The sequence below is a fragment of the Panthera tigris genome, chromosome A3, assembly GCF_018350195.1.
Source record: "Panthera tigris isolate Pti1 chromosome A3, P.tigris_Pti1_mat1.1, whole genome shotgun sequence".
NCBI classification, from domain to species: domain Eukaryota; kingdom Metazoa; phylum Chordata; class Mammalia; order Carnivora; family Felidae; genus Panthera; species Panthera tigris.
In genome coordinates, this window is record NC_056662.1 from 132,105,059 (window position 1) to 132,123,883 (window position 18,825).

General features: G+C 45.8%; 1 protein-coding gene across 1 annotated transcript in view; it reads right to left on the reverse strand.

Moving 5' to 3' along the window:
- Positions 1-18,825, reverse strand: part of GRHL1 (grainyhead like transcription factor 1) — a 54,937-nt gene that overhangs the window by 14,399 nt on the left and 21,713 nt on the right. Inside the window, exon 9 of the mRNA XM_042982518.1 lies at positions 5,277-5,435. Within this exon, the coding sequence (XP_042838452.1) occupies positions 5,277-5,435 (159 nt within the window). The remainder of the gene's footprint in view (positions 1-5,276; positions 5,436-18,825) is intronic.

Consider the following 18,825-nt stretch of genomic DNA (forward strand, 5'->3'; position numbering starts at 1 on the left):
CAATTCCTGTTCCTGTTTGTCTGAAAAGCTGCTAAATCACTGCTGCTTCTGAAATAACAGAAAATCCCATTCATCAAACCAGTTGAGCAATTCATAATAAAGTACTAAGAAAACCTTCTTCTTAGGAGAGAAAAACAACGCAAGTACCTCTGCAGGATACGAAAAGAGGTCTTATTTCCAGTTTCTTACTGCAGATGTAGACCAGATTCATAGAATGTGAGAGTTTTAAGAACCAGCAGAGAAAAATGAATTCACAGGCACCAAACAATAGGTGAGTAAAATCTTAGAAAGGCGGGAATCAGGGAGGCAGGCGGGATATTCCACGGAGAAGAGGCAGCACGAGACGATGCAGAACAGCAGAAGCGGGTGCCTGGGTGGCTCAGTCAGTTGAGGGTCTGACTCTAGCTCAGGTCATGATCTCACGGTTCATGAGTTTGAGCCCCACACTGGGCTCTCTGCTGTGAGCTCGGAGCCTGCTTTGGATCCTCTGTCCCCCCCCCCCCCGCCCCTCCCTGTTTGTGCTCTCTCGAAAATAAATAAAACATGCAAAAGAAAAAACAGCAGAAGCAATTACGACCATAAGGGGCAACAGCAGTTACAACAAGATACACAAGAATCAAGGTGTGAGGTCATAGAGGAGTTTCATGTGGTTGAAAGATTCAAGGACTTCAAAAATTAACACACAGCAATGCATATTTTCTTCCCATGCAGGATTTTATAGCAACCCTGAGCTCTGAGGTAGACTCTGGGGATGAAAACTGTGTGTAAATCACCTCCCACGTCCCTCAGATACCTTGCAATTAAATGACACTTCCTACCACTGCTATGTGCCATAAGGGAGGCAAAGGGGAAAGGAGACCAACAATTTTCATCCCCGTGGAGATCTCTGCTCCAGCAAAAGGGAAAAATTGGTCATTTTAGGGGTCTTACAAAGACAGCATATGCAGGAAGGCTGAAGGTATCCGGGCATTCAGACAGGCCACACAAAGCACTGTTAGGTACAGACGCGTAGTTTCTAACTACAGCTTTGTGTGATCTCCTTTTACCCAAATGGTACGGAGCTTACACACAAGTAATGGGAAAAAAAGAAAATAGTGACCGGCCTACACAGTGGCCATGCTATCCAAGACCTTGGATAATATGCTCCTACCCCACGTGATCTAAATGAACCGGTGAGTAGGCAAGCAGCAACTCCAGAAGATGAAATCATGTGTTGTCCCAAACCACGCTCAATGTTGCAACTCTGAAGAAAAGTTGTACATCGGCACACATGTACACAGCAAAAGAACCGGTTTCTAATCTTTGTACAACCACCGATTAACAAAATATCTTTGTAGGGGCGCCTGAGCAGCTGAGTCATTTAAGCATCCAACTCTTGATTTCGGCTCAGGTCACGATCTCACAGTTTGTGAGATTGAGCCCCTTCACGCTTAGCTTAGAACCTGCTTAAGATTCTCTCTCTCTCCCTCTGCCCCTCTCCCCTGCTCACGCTCTCTCAAAAAAAGAAAGAAAGAAAGAAAGAAAGAAAGAAAGAAAGAAAGAAAGAAAGAAAGAAAGGAAGAATAAAGAAAGAAAGGAAGGGGCACCTGGGTGGCTCAGTCAGTTAAGCGTCCGACTTCAGCTCAGGTCACGATCTCGCGGTCTGCGAGTTCGAGCCCCACGTCGGGCTCTGGGCTGATGGCTCAGAGCCTGGAGCCTGCTTCCGATTCTGTGTCTCCCTCTCTCTCTGCCCCTCCCCCGTTCATGCTGTGTCTCTCTCTGTCTCCAAAATAAATAAACGTTAAAAAAAATAAATAAATAGATAAAAAAGAAAGAAAGGAAAACCTGCACATCAAAGGAAATAATCCACAAAACTAAAAATTTAGCAACTATGGAATGGGAGAAGATATTTGCAAATGACACCTCTGATAAAGGGCTAGTATCCAAAATCTATAAAGAACTTCTCAAACTCAACATCCCCAATAAATCATCCACTTAAGAAATGGGCAGAAGACATGAAGATATTTTTCCAAAGAAGACATACAAATGGCTAACAGACACATGACAAAATGCTCGATATCACACATCATTAGAGATATACAAATCAAACCCACAATGAGATACCACCTCACACCCGTCAGAATGCCTAAAGTTAACAATTCAGGAAACAACAGAAGTTGGCAAGGATGCGGAGGAAGGGGAACCCTCTTACACTGTTGGTGGGAACGCAAACTGGTGCAGCCACTCTGGAAAACGGTGTGGAGGTTCCTCAGAAAGTTAAAGACAGAACTGTCCTATGACCCAGCAATTGCACTAGTAGGTATTCACCCATAGGATACAGAAATACAGATTTAAAGGGGCACAGGCACCCTGATATTTATAACAGCATTATCAACAGCCAAACTATGGAATGAGTTCAAATGTCCATCGACTGATGAATGGAAAATGTAGCAGGTGTGCACGCGCACACACACACACACACACACACACACACACACACACACACAGGCACTGGAATATTACTCAGCCATCAAAAAGAATGAAATCTGTTGGGGCGCCTGGGTGGCTCAGGCGGTTGAGTGTCTGACTTCGGCTCAGGTCATGATCTCACGGTCTGTGGGTTTGAGCCCCGCGTCGGGCTCAGTACTGACAGCTCAGAGCCTGGAGCCTGCTTCTGATCCTGTGTCTCCCTCTCTCTCTGCCCCTCCCCCGCTCTCACTTTGTCTCTCTCAAAAATAAATAAATGTAAAAAAAATTTTTTTTTCAAAAAGAATGAAATCCTGCCATTTCCAACAACATGGATAGAACTAGAGTGTATTATGCTAAGCAAAGTAAATCGTGGAATTTAGGAAACAAAACAGATGAACATAGGGGAAGGGAAGGAAAAAGAAAAGAAAAGAAAAACAGAGAGGGACAAGGTGCCTTGGTGGCTCAGTTGGTTAAGCACCAGCCCTTGATTTCAGCTCAGGTCACGATCTCATGACTGGTGGGATAGAGCCCCACGTTGGGCTCCGCACTGACAGCATGGAGCCTGCTTCGGATTCTCTCTCTCCCTCTCTCTGCCCTTCCCCTGCTCACTTTCTCTCTCTCAAAATAAGTAAACCGAAAAGAAAAGAGAGACAGGCAAACCATAAGAGACTCTTAACCATAGAGAACAAACTGAGGGTTGCCGGAGAGAAGAGGGTTGGGGGATGAGCCAGATGGGTGATGGGCGTTAAGGAGGCCACTTGCTGTGATGAGCAGAATCACTAAATTCTACTCCTGAGACCAATACTACACTAGATGTTAACTAACTTGAGTTTCTTTCTTTTTTTCAAGTAGACTTCACACCCAGCGCAGAGCCCGATGTGGGGCTTGAACTCATGACTGTGAGATCAAGACCTGAGGTGAGATCCAGTCGGACACTTAACCGACTGAGCCACCCAGGTGCCTCTGACTGGAATTTAAATAAAATCTTGGAAAGAAAAAAACAAAACAAAAACAAAACAAAACAAACCCAAATTCGTTTAAGATCATGAATCGATACTGTTCCTTCTCTGAGAAACTGCTTGTATTTTTACCATCTGACATGGAAAATTCCAGTTCATTCTAACTCATGCTGACATGGTCTAATACAGATATTCTAAGGGTGATCCATGGACCAGGATAAGTCCACAAACTATATGGTCCCAGAATGATACATCAGAAAGAGAGTAAGCACTTGGGAAACAACTAGAATAATTTTAAGTCTGTTGAATAATAAAAAATTGGGGCTTATAGTTTGTAGGCTTTGGACACCTCTTTAGGTTTTCTTTTGCCTGATAAAAGGAATGCAGTATGAAGGAAAGAAATTTGCCTTGGGGTCAGAAATCCCAGCTCCACACTTGATGTGACTCGTCATTTGTAAAAGGGAGCATACACGGAAGGGCTGTGGTGGGCAGACTAACAGCTCCTCAAAGATGTAAACAGCCAAATCCTCAGAACCTATGAATATGTCAGCTTGCACAGCAAAGGAGACATTAGGTTGCTAATCGGCTGACGCTGAGAAAAGGGTGAGTGTCCGAGATCGTCTGTGTCAGCCCAGTATAATCACAGGGTCCTTAAAAACAGAAGAACCAGACAAGGAGATGTGACGACGGAAGCAGTGTCAGAGGGATGTGATGTGAGTCTCCGGGCTTTGAAGGGGGAAGGGACCACCAGCCAAGGAATGCGGGTGCCTCTAGAAGACAGAAAGGCAAGGAAACAGATTCTCCCGTAGAGACTCCAGAAAGAGATACAACCTTCTAACAGCTCGATTTGTGCCCGGCGAGATCTGCGTCCGACTTCTGGCCTATAGAACCGTGAAATCACAAATGTGTGCTGGGGGCGCCTGGGTGGCTCAGCTGGTTAAGTGTCCGACTCTTGGCGCCCACAACCCTGGGATCATGCCCTGAGCCAAATCAAGAGTCGGACGCTCAACTGACCGAGCCACCCAGGGGCCCGCCTTCTAAGAATCTTAACAACAGAGAGGGTCGGTTGGTTGGTTTACAGGCTAAAAAGAGGGGATGGCAAAGAATGTGGCCCACGATTTTCTGAGAGGGAAAAGTCACAGCCGTCTTCAGTCTTAGTTCAATGGAGCGCTCACTTCTCTATGGCCAACACACAGGTCCCGAGCAGAGCGCGGTCTGCAATCTTCAACGCCCAGCGGGCCTCACCGCGGCTCCCGGGATCTCATCCAGCCCAGCCCACGGCTCCGCACCTGACAAAAGTGATCGTTGCCTCTCCAGAGAAAAGAAATGATGCCGAGATCGTTTGGGCCTATACTTTCTCTTTTTGCCTCCTTGCTGCCGTGCAGAAGAACCTGAATCTCACCTTCTCCTGCTTCAGCCCGCTAGCTGGCGACTTACCAAAGGGCCTGGAGCGGGGGTGAGCCAGTTAAAGGACAGCCCTTTCCGGTTATCCGCACGGAGTCCACAGACACCAAGTTCAAGAACTCCAGCGCGGCAGCCGCTGTCTACAAGTCCAGTAAGCTGGGCGCCGCCTACGACCGAGCTCATGGCTCCTACGCGCACCGCCTGACTCTACCGATACGCCCAACAAAACGTACTCACTGGACCTTCTAGTGTTTCAGTTAAAATGAGATTTTTTTCCCTCCCCGATATAATGTGTCTTTGCATAGCTATCACAATACTTTCTCATTTAAAATAGGCTACTTAGTATTGTTAGCAATACGTTTACATCAGCCTTAAATATCACGAGGACCTTGGTCATTTTCTGGGAGAAAGAGTCAAACTCACACGCTTCATTCTAAGGGTCCCTACCCAATCTGACAATCTTACCTTGTCACAGAAGACTTTTATCTGGCAGTACGCCCGGTGCACAGGCTTGTTGCTACGGTTGTTATAACTATAGGTGTCAATTTGAATGTTAAGAGGCAACCCCTTCACGCCTTTCTGAGAAGAGAAATCTGTGCTTAAGCAGTTCACAGAGATGAAAACCTGCAGAGGGAAAAAACGGCATTGTAAGTAATAGGCACCAACAGTCAACCTTAGCAGAGCTTGTAAGAATACTAACATCACTGAAATCACTTAAATATGTTCTAAATGAGAGCTCAGCTGCTCACTTAAAACTTTTTAAAATAAAGGGTCTATTTTAAAACTACTTTTGGTCAGAGGAATGGCAGACCTTAAGGGAAAAAAACAGACAGCAGCTTTGAACTCCTGTCTATTTTCCCTTCCAGGATATTTGCTTAGCATCATACCGTGGAAGAGGCTGGATGTCTTTCTTGATGTCATTTTTAAATATGACCGATAGCCCACGTTCTCTAGGCAGCTGGTCTGGAGCTCGGTACCAACTGAGAATCTGCCCGTGTCGTGTCTACACCACCTCCGATGGCCTGTAGTTCCCTATACATGTCCTAATATTTGGGAATTTATGAGGTCAGTGAATCACACTATTAAAGCGGCACTGGAGGTTGTTGCTTAGGAGAGACTCAAGTGAATCTTGGTACACCGAAAGAACGTGCTCCATTTCCCTCTTTTGGTGTGTGATACGGGTTTTAACCTCTCATACGCGGTCACGATGCATTCGAGCTCCCTTTCAGTTTTAGAATTTGTATCTGGTGTGTGAGCACCACACAGTGGATACTACTGGAATTACAGTTTTAAAAATCGGCGCCTTTCAAAGACCCGAGACCCTTAGGCTGGACTCCTTCCAGTCCAGGGGCCAACAACTCCCCAGCCCTAACACCACAAACAGATCTAGCACAACAGCGCAGGGTGCCACTGGCTGAACCAAGACCCAGACAGGGAGAAGCTTAAGCCAGAAGAGTGGTGGTGGGGGGGGGGGGGCTCTGAGAATGCAGATAAAAGAGAAGGGGGTGGGAAGGGTAAGGAGAAAAAAGATTGTAACAGTAACGGTGACGATCTCACCGCTCTCTAGAAGGTTTGCAAATGGCGAAACAGGAGTTTTATTCTTGTTCTAGTCTATACATTATTTTCAAGAAGGAAAAGACCAAAACGCCCGAAAAAGACTGAGAACTTGTCCACATTAACAGACTGAAAAGTCGTCTCTCATTCTGTCCCTCAGACCAGGCTATTTACCGTCCCCAAAACACACTCGAACGTCCATTCCTGCCTCACATCTCTGTCCTTGTCCCTCCTCCTCCTGTGTCCCTCTGTCCCAGTCCGAGCCACCTCCACAGCTCCTCCCTGTGTCTCCCTCCACCTCTGCAGGCACGTGGGCTCCGGTGACACCTCCAGAGACGGCCGCCCCTCACCCCACCCGTGTCGTGAAGCCCACAGCGGTGAGCACCTAACGCTTCCAGACCTGCACGGGGCACTCACTTTATACACACGCTCTCATTTCACAACCCCGAGCGACAGTTAATCCTTCTTTTTCCAGGTGGGGCTCAGAGAGATTTTTTTTTTTTTTTTTTAAACTGTCCCCAGGGTGGAAAGCAAAGGGCCGGAATTCATATCCGGGGCTCCCCCCTTTACACCTTGCGACCTCGCTTTCCCAAATCAACTTTGTACCCGAATCACCTGGCTTTTCTTCAGTACCTGGAACGGTCTGCCATCTTTACACGCAGCGCCAAGACGCAGCAGGCAAGCCCCTTGCTCTCCACACGGCAGCTTCCTCGATACTCACGTAGGAGCACAGTGCCCGGCCTAGGGTTGCCTTTCCTAGCCTGCTACCATTTTACTTCCCATTTAACTCATTTCCAGTAAACGAACAAAATGCTTTCATTTTGAAAAACACCGAAACCCGAAATCTAGATATACGGGCCAAAAGCGGTACACAGGAATTTCAAATCCATTACGGAAACCTAGCGCTTTGACTTGGTCTCTTTTCCTGTACTGCTGACCCTTGGACAACGCAGGGGTTAGGGGTACCAACTGCCCCCCACTACCAACAGTTGAAAATCCACGTGCAACTTCTGACTCCCCCCAGACTTAACTACATAAGAGCCTACTGTTGACCAGAAGCCTTCCCAATAACATAGTCAATTAATGCATATTTTGTCTATGTACTCATATGCTAGAGCCTTACGGTACCTTTCTCTTAATTTTTTCAGTTATTTCCAGGCTATGCAGTTCATCTGCAAGTTTTTTCAAATTGTTGCAAATTAAAAAAAATGTTTCCAATATATTTATTGGAAAAAACTGACATGTAAGTGGGCCCGCGCAGTTCAAATCTGTGTCATTGTTCAATGGCCAATTGTATGCTGTTAAAAAACACTTCACGTACGATGTATAAATCTGACTTAAGGAGACAGGCTATGGAAAGACAAAATAGGAAGGCAGACAAAAAGACACACAGCAAGACAGTGGTCCCTGTCAACATCTGAGCCCATCAGGTAACCGAATCACTGTTATTTTTTCATTTTATAACCAAATGGAAAATCTAAATTTCTCTGTCATACGAGGCCACATGGCTCCATTTATGACTCAAAAACAGCAGCCTGGGAAAGTTACACTTAACCCTCAACAATTCCAGGAAGGCTCTGACCCAAAGTGATATTCCATTTACAAGAGGATTTCACGGTAATCCAACCTAAAACCTAACCTCCCCTTGCTTCCCAGTGTCAAGTTTCTATTCAAAGCAAAACTAAGCAGGAACCAAATCCTAGGATCAGCTTGAACATGGAGCCTTCAGAGGGACATTACCCTTTTACTGAGGATTACTGGCAACTGCTCTCTTAGGCACATTCTTCTATCTTTAAAATCAGTTCTTTCCAAACTTGGCGGTATTTCTAAATGCAACAAAGAAAAGTTCACAGCATTCCTAGCTCAACGTTAAAAACCACCACCTCGTCTAGAGAAATACGTAAACACGGCCGTAAACAGCGAATGAGATGGGCAGCGTAAGCATTCCAGGCCAGGGACGTGAGGTACGAGAAGGACGATGGGCCGAAGACCTTCAAGAAACGGGGGCGGTGCTCCTTGAAGCCTCTTGCTTCACGGCAAGAACCGGCAGGGCAGTCCTGGGTCCACGCTGCCACCACTGGAGGGGACACATCTGCTATGTGTAAGCCTCGACCGAAAACCGGCAAGAGTGCAAAGATGCCTTGTGTGTGTGCTCTAGCAAGAGGTAACGTCGTCAACGGGAAGGGAAAGCCTTTGGTCTGAAAATGAAAACACTGGAGTTTCAGCTCCATCGCTGATTAGTGCTGTGACCACGGACGAGGTCCTTACCTGTCAAATGCAGGTTGTATCAGATGACGTTTGGATCACTTTTTTTTTCCTTTTAAAGTTTATTTATTTTGAAAGAGAGAGAGAGAGAGAAAGAAAGAGAGCAGGGGAGGGGCAGAGAGGGAGGGAGAGAGGAGAATCCCAAGCAGGCACAGCGTGGTCAGCACAGAGCTGGAGGGAGGGCTCCAACTCCTGAACGGTGAGGTCAGGACCCGAGCGGAAATGGGAGTCGGACGCTTACCCGACTGAGCCACCCAGGTGCCCCGCGTCTAGATCAGTTCTCTTGAGTCCTAGGATTGTACTTACGTTAAAAGATTGTGAATGCTTTTATCTCTACTATGTATTTATTAGGGACAGTAATTTTGTGTAATACATTTATCATTTTTTTTTTTTACCCATCATGTAATTTTAAAAGTACCGTGTAAAGTTGCCACTTCGAGTAATTATATGAACTACTCGTACGAAATTAAGAATCTTATAAAGCGGAGGTTCATAAAGCATGACGCCAGGAACATCAGCCCTGCCTGGGAACTTGGATGCTTCAGGTCCCTGACTCGATCAGAATTACCCGGAGGACGTCAGCCCTTCCTGGAGACAGTAAAGCCACATCTAGGGGTTGTGCTGTCATTGGCCTGGGGAGGGTTCCAGACACAAGGCCTTCTTCAGGTGCTCCCCAAGTAATTCCAGCAATCAGTCAGGATAAAAGCCACGGCCGTCAGGTGATTAATCTTCTGTACACTTACCGCTTTGATCCACCAAAGGCCTCCTCTGACTCCAAAACTCTGAGGTGATTAAAACAAGCCCCAACACATGGTTTCCTTTCTTTAAAGAGTTCAGATATTCCTACATGTATTTATAGTATCCCATCAAGCTTTCTTTTTGATTGAATTTTTTTTTTTTTTACAGAGGTATAACCCTATCGAATACTAATATTCATTCAACCAATGGAAGGATAAAGATTAAAGCATCTGCTCAAACTTACTATTCAGTAAGGTCATACAAACCCTCAGAAACCCACAGTTCATGAAATAGTGACCAGACAAAAACCTATTAAAACTCTATCAAATTTGGGGTGCCTGGGTGGCTCAGTCGGTTAAGTGTCTGACTCTTGATTTCGGCTCAGGTCATGATCTCATGGTTGGTGCGTTCGAGCCCCACGTCTGGCTGGGCGCTGACAGCGTGGAGCCCGCTTGGGATTCTCTCTCTCCCGAGACCCACCTCCTCCGTGTGCCCCTCCCTGACTCGCGCCCTCGCTCTCTCTCTCAAAATAAAGAAATACAGTTAAAAAAATATTTCAAACAATACTTCTGTTTATTCCTCACGCGACGTGCGATTTTCGCAGGGGCTGATGTGTGCGGGTGAACCGTGCGTTCGGGTGACCGGTGGGGTCACCCCCACCGAGCTGCCAAGCCCTGGAGACAGAGACAATGCTGGGCCAGCCCTGTTTCTGGTGCCTGGTGAGCAGCACATGCTCAGTAGCATGTATGTTTTTAACCAAAGAAGGACGATGCAGAGGGAGCAGTGAATAAATGGGGCTAAGGCGGCATACAACGCAGCCACGTAAGACAGCTGTCGCCTGTCGGCGTAAACCAGGAGGCGGCTGGATTTTGTGTGTGAAAGGGCCCAACGGTGTTTCGGCCTTCGTGGATGCAACCCGGCAACCCCTCAGTAACAAGGCACAGCAGCCACAGGTGGATGTCGTGGTGCTGTTTTCAATAAAACTTTATTTACATAAACAGCAGCTGGCTGGCCAGGGTTTGCAGAGAGCTGCGGTTTGCTGAGCCCTGATCTAAAGAAACCATTCTCTAAGGTGCTCGAACAGTAATTTACCCTTATATCACATCACAGCGTAGTTAGGAGCGAGGAAGGATTAGTTCCCTTTTTGTAATTCAGTATTTCCACTTTCTATACAAGTGACTTCCTAAGAAGGAGCTCCCGCTGACGTCTCACTCTTCCCATGAACCACACATTTTAGCAGTACAACCCACACCCACAGAAGGGACTAGGGTAATCTTAAGGGAGAAGTTGTTTCTAGGGAATCTTATTTAGGAAGGTGACAAATCTTTGATCAGCAGCACCCAAAGCAGGTCGGAGGCCAAGTGTAGAAACGAAAGGCAGAGCTCGCGTCCAGGTCCGGGGGGAGGGGGGGCAACAAGGTGGCTACAGTCTGCTCCTCGCAGCGCTAACACCGGGATGGGTTCTACCTAACGGGCGACACCCCGAATAAGCAGGACAACAGGCCAAGTCACCCAAATCTGGATAAAACGAATGTTCAGGCCATTGTCACTGTGCAGAGAAAAGTACTTCCTAAGACGTGATCACAGAAAAGCTGCCAATATCTTCTCCAGAGGGTGGGAAAGAGGTTCAAAGAAAGAGGATTATTACAGGTTCACCTCCTCCATGGAATACACGCATGTGATAACCTCTTCTCTGTTCACACTTCCTTGTCACTGATTTTGAGGAAAAGTCTGATTTTATTCAAACAAATGAAACATAAATCTTCGAAGACGAGTATCCAATGCTCCCAACCAAAATCGCTAGGAGAGAGAAAAAAAAAAAAACAAAAACCAACCAACCACAGAATAAACTGCTAAACAAGTCAAAGATGCTCTGCAAGATTCCTTTTCAAATGTCCAGCCCGTTTGTCTAATGTAGTTCCTCATTCTTGGCTGAGAATTCACGCACTTAAAACTTTTCAGAAGATTAAATTTTGTTTTCAAACCTCAGCTGAAAATGTGAGGAAAACAACAAAATAGATTGATATCATCAAAGGCTTAACTTGTACTGATTTTTTTATTCCAAATGCTTGCAAGTGCAGAACCAACAAGAAATCAGATCTTGAACTAATTTATGATGCTTCTTCCAGGAAGCTTATGGCAGCCGCGCACTATTGTTCCCAGAGCTGGGGGCCGCTGTCCCCGCTGTTACTTCTCAAAAGGGAAGAAGGGAGGGGGACAAAGACACTAGGACATAGTAAGCTCAAAACACAGGCTGCCCTCAGAGGTTCATTTCCCAGCCAGTGAAGTGAGGGCAACAGAGAACATATTTTAAAAACCCCTAACTCACTTTGGGGGCTTCATTAACACAATAAACCAAGGCACAATGCTGGTAAAACATGCTGACCGTCCAGTCTGAAGAGAGCACCCAGATCTGTGAGCTTTCACAAGTGAATGTGTGGGGAGAAACTACAGAAATATAATTTCACAGAAAGTGTTAACAAAGCACTTGAAATTTATCAGTCCAAAGTTACAAAAATTGTAAGTATTCAATCAGAAGCCAAATAATGAAACTGGCCGACTTAAGTACACTATATTAGGATATTTTTCATGAACAAAAAGCCTGTTCGTTTCAAAAAATTTACCACAACTCTAATACTCATTCTCTATTATTATTCGTGTACAAGAACCTGACATCCAAATAATATAGTCTTAATTTTTTTCCCCACTAAGAGATTTGGGTAGGGGTGCCTGGGTGGCTCAGATAGTTGAGCGTCCGACTTTGGCTCAAGCCATGATCTCAGTTCGTGGGTTCGAGCCCCACCTCGGACTCTGTGCTGACAGCTCGGAGCCTGGAGCCTGCTTTGGATTCTGTGTCTCCCCCTCTCTGTCTCTGCCCCTCCCCCACTCATACTCTGTCTCTCTCTCAAAAATAAATAAACATTAAAAAATAATTTTTTAAATGAGGTCTGGGTAGAATTTTGCATATTTTTATAACATTGCTGCTAGAATGGTGAAAATGATTTTCTTTTAATTTCATAATTTAGTTTATTCAATGAGTGGAACAAAAAAGTAAACCTTTAGATTTGCTAAGACATGAACCACCCTCATAACAGCTGGGATAAAGTTTTCTTTTTAAGAGGTCTGATTTTTATTACTTTTTAAAACAAATTTTTTTAATATTTGTTTTGGAGAGAGAGAGACAGAGCACGAGTGGGGGGGGGGGGCACAGAGAGAAAGGGAGACACAGAATCTGGAGCAGGCTCCAGGCTCCGAGCTGTCAGCAGAGCCTTGATGCGGGGCTCGAACCCACGAACCGTGAGATCACAACCCGGGCCAAAGTCGGACGCTTAACCGACTGAGCCACCCAGGCACCCCTAAGAGATCTGATTTTTAAACTAAAACAATGTAACACAGTGTTAGGCTCATTACATGAGGGGTCACGGGAACTCGTCCATGTAACGTCACCTCGATGGCCCAGAAAGTGAAAGAGGCTAGATAAATCATCATCACCGTCAGTGGTTCACTTCCCTCTGACGGAAGGGATCCAAATAATCAAGGCCGTCCAAAATCTAGCTCCCAACTCCCACCCAGCTCATACCTCATTCTCTACTGACATCGCCCATGGATAAAGACCAAGGTCAATTGACAGAGCTGCTCCGAGAAGCATTCCCTAATGACCCAAATAGAATGACAGCCGTTTCACTACTTAGCAAGTTGTACTTAAGAAGCTCGCCTCCTCTCCCCCGAGACCAGACTCGGAGCTTCGGTTTGGGGCAAAGAGCCACATCTCTATACCCTTGTCACCTGGGCCAGAGAGAGGAACAAACAGGGGTGCTGAACGTGCCACCTCTCTATGTAACACTTCAGGGACTCTGCTACACTGTAAATGTAAGTGCTCTAAGGCCCTTGATGGCAGAGGTTGTTACACGCTTTTCAAATGTTTTCCGGTGTTTGGGGTGCCTGCGGGGCTCAGTCGGTTGAGCAGGGACTCTTGGTTTTGGCTCAGATCATAACCTCACAGTTCGTGAGTTTGAGCCCCGTGTTTGGCTCTGCCCTGGCAGCACGGGGCCTGCTTGGGATGGATTCTCTGTCTCTCTCTCTCTGCCCGCCCCCCTGCTCCCCGCCCCTCTCCCTCTCCTTCCCTATCTCTCTCTTTCTCTCAAAAATAAATAAACTTTTAAAATGTTTTCCAGTGTTTAGTACATTTTTTGTATTTCTCCCAATGCCTCTTACACATCGGTACTGCATTAAAGGCTGGTAATGACAGAAAAACCACGGGTCTGCAAATAGCTACACAGGATCTCTAAATCGTAATTTAGCAACTGTCAAGTCCTCACAGAACTTAAAATACACACAGTACTGCCCCTCAAAAACAAAATACTCAATAAAAAAGAGCTAATCTCAATTTACACAAACTAACCCTTCTTTCTCCCAACCCCAAGTAGAGAGCCCTCTGGACAATAAAATGGCTACCAGTCAGGTGACAAAATGAAACAAGAGACTGCTTCGGTGACATCAGGCGATCGCCAAGCACAGTTATCACTACGAATCTTACTCATTTATTCTTACTAAAAACTTTTCGATAGCTCACCACTGTCTACATAATAGCAACTAAATTCCTCAGCATTCAAGATGCTACAGGTGATGCTGATGGACCTTTCCAGTCATGTTTTCTACTGCCTACTGCACTACTTCTCCAATGTCAACAATAGACGTATCCTTTTTTCCCCCAAATGTTTGACTTCTTTTTGACAGAGCGTAAGTGGGGGAAGGGCAAAGAGAGAGAGAGACAGACAGAGGAGCTGAAGCAGGTTCTGTGCTGATAGTAGAGAGCCCGACGTGGGGCTTGAACTCATGAACCGTGAGATGGTGACCCGAGCCGAAGTCGGACACTCGACCGACTGAGCCGCCCAGGAGCCCCTGCATGTATCCTTTTTAAAAGAGAAAAAAAAGTTCCCTAACCCCTAAACAAATATCCAGATCTTCGTTTGAGAAATACTACTCTATCCAAACAGCTGCAAAATGCTTGATCACAGGGCACCCCGAGAGCTCATCTGGTCTTTATCTGGACCAAACCTGACACCCGAGCACCAACACTGGCACGGACACTTCCTGGCAGCAGGTATATGCTCTGTGATTTTCAACACACTAACGATTTTAAAAAATCTTACATGATCTTTTATGATTTGAAAAAAGCTTACAGTATTAGAAATCTCAAAGAAACTGAGCACTGGCCAGTATACTTGGCCAACGGACCCTAAGGTTTTGAGACACACTCATCTACAGGGTGTAGTCCCAGGCCTTGCTGGGGTGTGTCAGGGCCTTCGGGATCTGGCCCCCACGCCCCTCACCCCCCACCCCCACCCGCTGCAGACCTCAGGCAAGGTCCAGTGGTCTCGGTTCTGTACTCCTACCTCCCAAGGCCATCGGCCCATCCCCGGCTCTGAACGCCTGGCCAGTTCCTACTATCCTTTCGTGGGTGGTAGTGTCCCCAACGGTCTCCTCTGGCCCCCCCACCCCCCATTCTGAGGGAAGCTCTAGTGCTTTCTGTTTTCTTCTGCCGATGGACTCATGGGTGGCAATCTCCTCCACTAAATTTTGAGTCTTCTGAGAGCTGGACCAGATCTGACTCATCTTTACGTTCCCAGAACATCCTGGCAGCACTTGGCCGCTAAGAACCACACGTTCACTAAATAAATGACCCCAGCCTCTTCAACTCCAGCCAAATCGAACCACGTGCTGCTATGATATTTGAGCTGTATTTATTGCCTTCTTACAACGTACCAGACTCTGGTCCTCAAAATAACACAGGAAATTGGTACTATTCTGACCCCATTTCACAGATAAGGAAATTGAGGCTTAGAGGTTAGAAACATGTTGCCCAAGTTCACAGGTTATTTATGCTCATAACTCTCCTCCAAGATGACCTGAACACCTAGGTCATCTTGGCGGACGGCAGGTTTTTACACATTCTGGACGTAAAATAAATATTTGTTGAGTGGATAATTAAATCGACTATATACATACCCTCAATTAATTCGGGAAAGATTACGATCTTTCGAGGCTCACTGACATATATCTACATCTATATCTATATAGAGAGAGCCGGAAAAAGAGAGAGAGACAGAGAGAGAGAGAGAGAGAGAGAGAGAGAGAGAGAGAGAGAGAGAGAGAGAGAGAGAGAGAAGTTCTAGGGTCAAGATGAAGCCGCATAACGAGCCATGAGGGGATTTTCTATCGCATCTATCCACTTTTGTGCTTGATAACGTTATCTACAGTGACCAGCTTTCCATTATGGAAAGTGCAGGTATCTAACAATTTTGCTTTTGATAAACAAATCTGGGACCCTTCACCCGCAGCTGCATGCCGTACTGATGGGTGTGGTACGGTCTACATTTTCTTCGATTCAAGTGTCACAGAAGACAAGTCCCAAATGCCGTTTTCTACACTACACAATGTCTGGGCCTCAGTATGTCAAAGCACCTCTGTAGGCTAAACCATTCTAGCTGCCTCTTTTCCACTGAAATTCGCAACAGCTAATCCGTGTGGGGGAAAAGACAATAAGGAAAAAGAAAAAAAGCCCAATCAAATAGACTGCAAAAATATTCTGCAGGTGCAAGCTCTCAAAGAGTCACATCAAGAGCACTCCCCTTAGCCGAAAGTACTCTTTTGCCCTAGAAATCGTCAGAGTTTTTCTAACCTCACTTATGACCTGTGTCATTACATAGATAGTGTAATCTCTTTTGAGGACAGGCTTTATGCTTCAATCATTTCTTTATTTCCTCACAGTTCTTGCACAGAAAAGTATAAGAATTTGCTGAATGAATGAATGTATAGTTAACAAAGACGACCCCCTGCAACATGACTTCAGAAGCCAGTTCTTCCACACCGTAGCAAGAGATTAATTACCTTGCACAGACTTCCTAGAAGGAAATAAACTGGTCGATAATAACTGAAGTTAAAAAAAATCCTGGGGCACTTGGGTGACTCAGTTGGTTAAGCGTCTGACTCTTGATTTCGGCTCAGGTCATCATCTCGCGGTTCATGAGATAGAGCCCTGAAAACAGAGTCCTCTGACAGCGCAAAGCCTCCTCGGGATTCCTTCTCTCTCTTTCTCTCTCTCTCTTCCCCTCTCCCACTTGTGCACGCGTGCACGGACTCTTTCCCTCTCAAAAGAAAGAAATAACACATTACGAAATAAATCCTTCAAGTCAGAATGGTGCTTTGCTCTTGCAAACAAGATTACACACAGCAGACTTTTGGAAAAGTATCAGCGTATGGATAACCTGACTACCTATGTCAATATTTTATACCGTCAGTTACGATGCACAGTTCGAGTGAGCGTCAACGGTCTGGTAATCGTAAGAAAAGACCCGACAGAAGGAAGAAAAGAAAAAAGAAAAGTCGGTTGATTTACCTATGGAAGACGCACCCAAAAACTGATAACTGAAAAATGTTTTCCATTTCAAAAATGTACTTATAGATCTGTCATATGCCCTAAAAACATCTACCTTTAGCGTGAGCGTCACACGCTTCAGAGTCTGGCTACTCAATGCCATTTAACTCCAGAGAGACAGCGTTCCGTTGCGGCCGAGGCTCAGGCTCTGAAGACAGATAATAAAAGACACACAGGAGAGAGAGGGCAGAGATGAGGCCGGGACTGAACTCCGCGCTCTTGAAAGCACACTGGCACAACGATGCACGGAAAGCTGAACAAGAATCTAATGGGAAAACTGTCCAGGGAAGAAGAAAAACAGGGAAAAAGTGACCCCTGAGTGGCTGTGAGCACAGGTTGTTTTTGGATCACGAGGCGTGAAATTAAAGGTCCCTGTATTTTAAATCAAAGGGAAGTCTCCGTGCCAACTTCCTACTGACTTCATATTAAGTCACGAGATTTAGTTGGTGACGTGGTCCCCTCAGAGACAGCCACAGCACCCTGGATACAGTTCCAGTTGCCTCTGGGAGTTTTTTATCACTTTAACCCAGTCTAGTATTAAAATTCAACTTAGTCAAGTATGGATATAACGTTTGTAATTTTATTCCTAGACCATAACTGATCTACTCAATTGAAAGTAGAAAACTCAGGACAAATTTTAGTTTCACTCTCTTCCACATCAGTCAAGGTAGCCACTCTAAAACATACCCAAAAGCAACTCTTCTTAGTCAGAAATCGCTACTGACATATGAAATTACAACGTGAAGTCAAAAGCGAAGTGTATTCCCGGTGCTCTTGGCCGGCTCAAGTCAGAAGAGCATGTGTGTGACTCGTCATCTTGGGGTTGCGAGTTTGAGCCCCATGCTGGGTGTAGAGATCACTTAAATAAAAACTTTAAAAAAAAAAAAAGTTTTTTTTTAAAAAAACTCTTTTTCCTTTTTAACGTTTTTATTCATTTTTTTTAGAGACACAGAGAGACAAGGTGTGAGTGGGGAGACACAGAATCAGAAGCAGGCTCCAGGCTCCGAGCTGTCAGCCCAGAGCCCGATGTGGGGCTCAAACCCACGAACCGTGGGATCGTGACCTGAGCCGAAGTTGAATGCTCACACGACTGAGACACCCAGATGCCCCATAAAAATAAAGTTTATTCTCACCCTAAATCCAACAACACTAATTCATGAGAAGAAAATCACCATTTTCCCAGTAGGTTGGTAGGAAGTTCTAACTGTCAACTGAAGCCAATGGGAGTGGGAAACGGTGTAAACTAAGAAATCAAGATCCAATTCGTGGCTAAAGTCTGCGTCGACGCGAACATTTACCGAGCCCTGCACAGCAGACACTGAATCCAGATCAGTATTCCTTTTGCCCAACCAAAACCAAACCAACAAACCCAAACAAGCCCTGACTGTCTTACTTCTGCCTTGTAGCTCCTCGACTTACTCCGTGTGCCCGCCTGATTAATGAAGCCCAAGCAGGTATCAAAGGCTGAGTCATAAACTCAGAGGTAGAATCCAGTTCCGCTACTGACTCATCGGATCGGCCTCGGAGAGTCCTACCTCCCCACTGCTCTGATGATATGAGGTGATTAAGAAATCCTACTACATGGAACTAAAAGCTTCCAAGTGTGCAATTAGTGTTTGTGTTGTTTCTCAGACTACCGAACGACCATCAAGAGATAAGACAAAATTGGAGGGCTGAGGGCGGGGAGGAGAGGGATCTGGGAAGAACGAGGCACGAACCTGACACCTTCTCGCCTCTACGTGGGGTGTTTCCCTGAAGAAAAAACGAGGCCCCAGCAGCCATCACCCTTTCGGCGGCCCCAGTGCTGCCTTCCCACACCACCCATATGGCAGCTTCTGCTTCTGCAGACAGCAGAGAGAGCCAGGGAGAAAGGAAGAGACAAGGAGAAAAGGAAGAGACAGAGACAGAGAAACAGAGGCAGAGAAAACAGAGAAGGAGATGGGAAGAGAGGCACATAGAGACGTTCCAGAGGCACCCACGTATTAACCTCCCTCTGTTATATCCTTTAAGCAGGACCTGG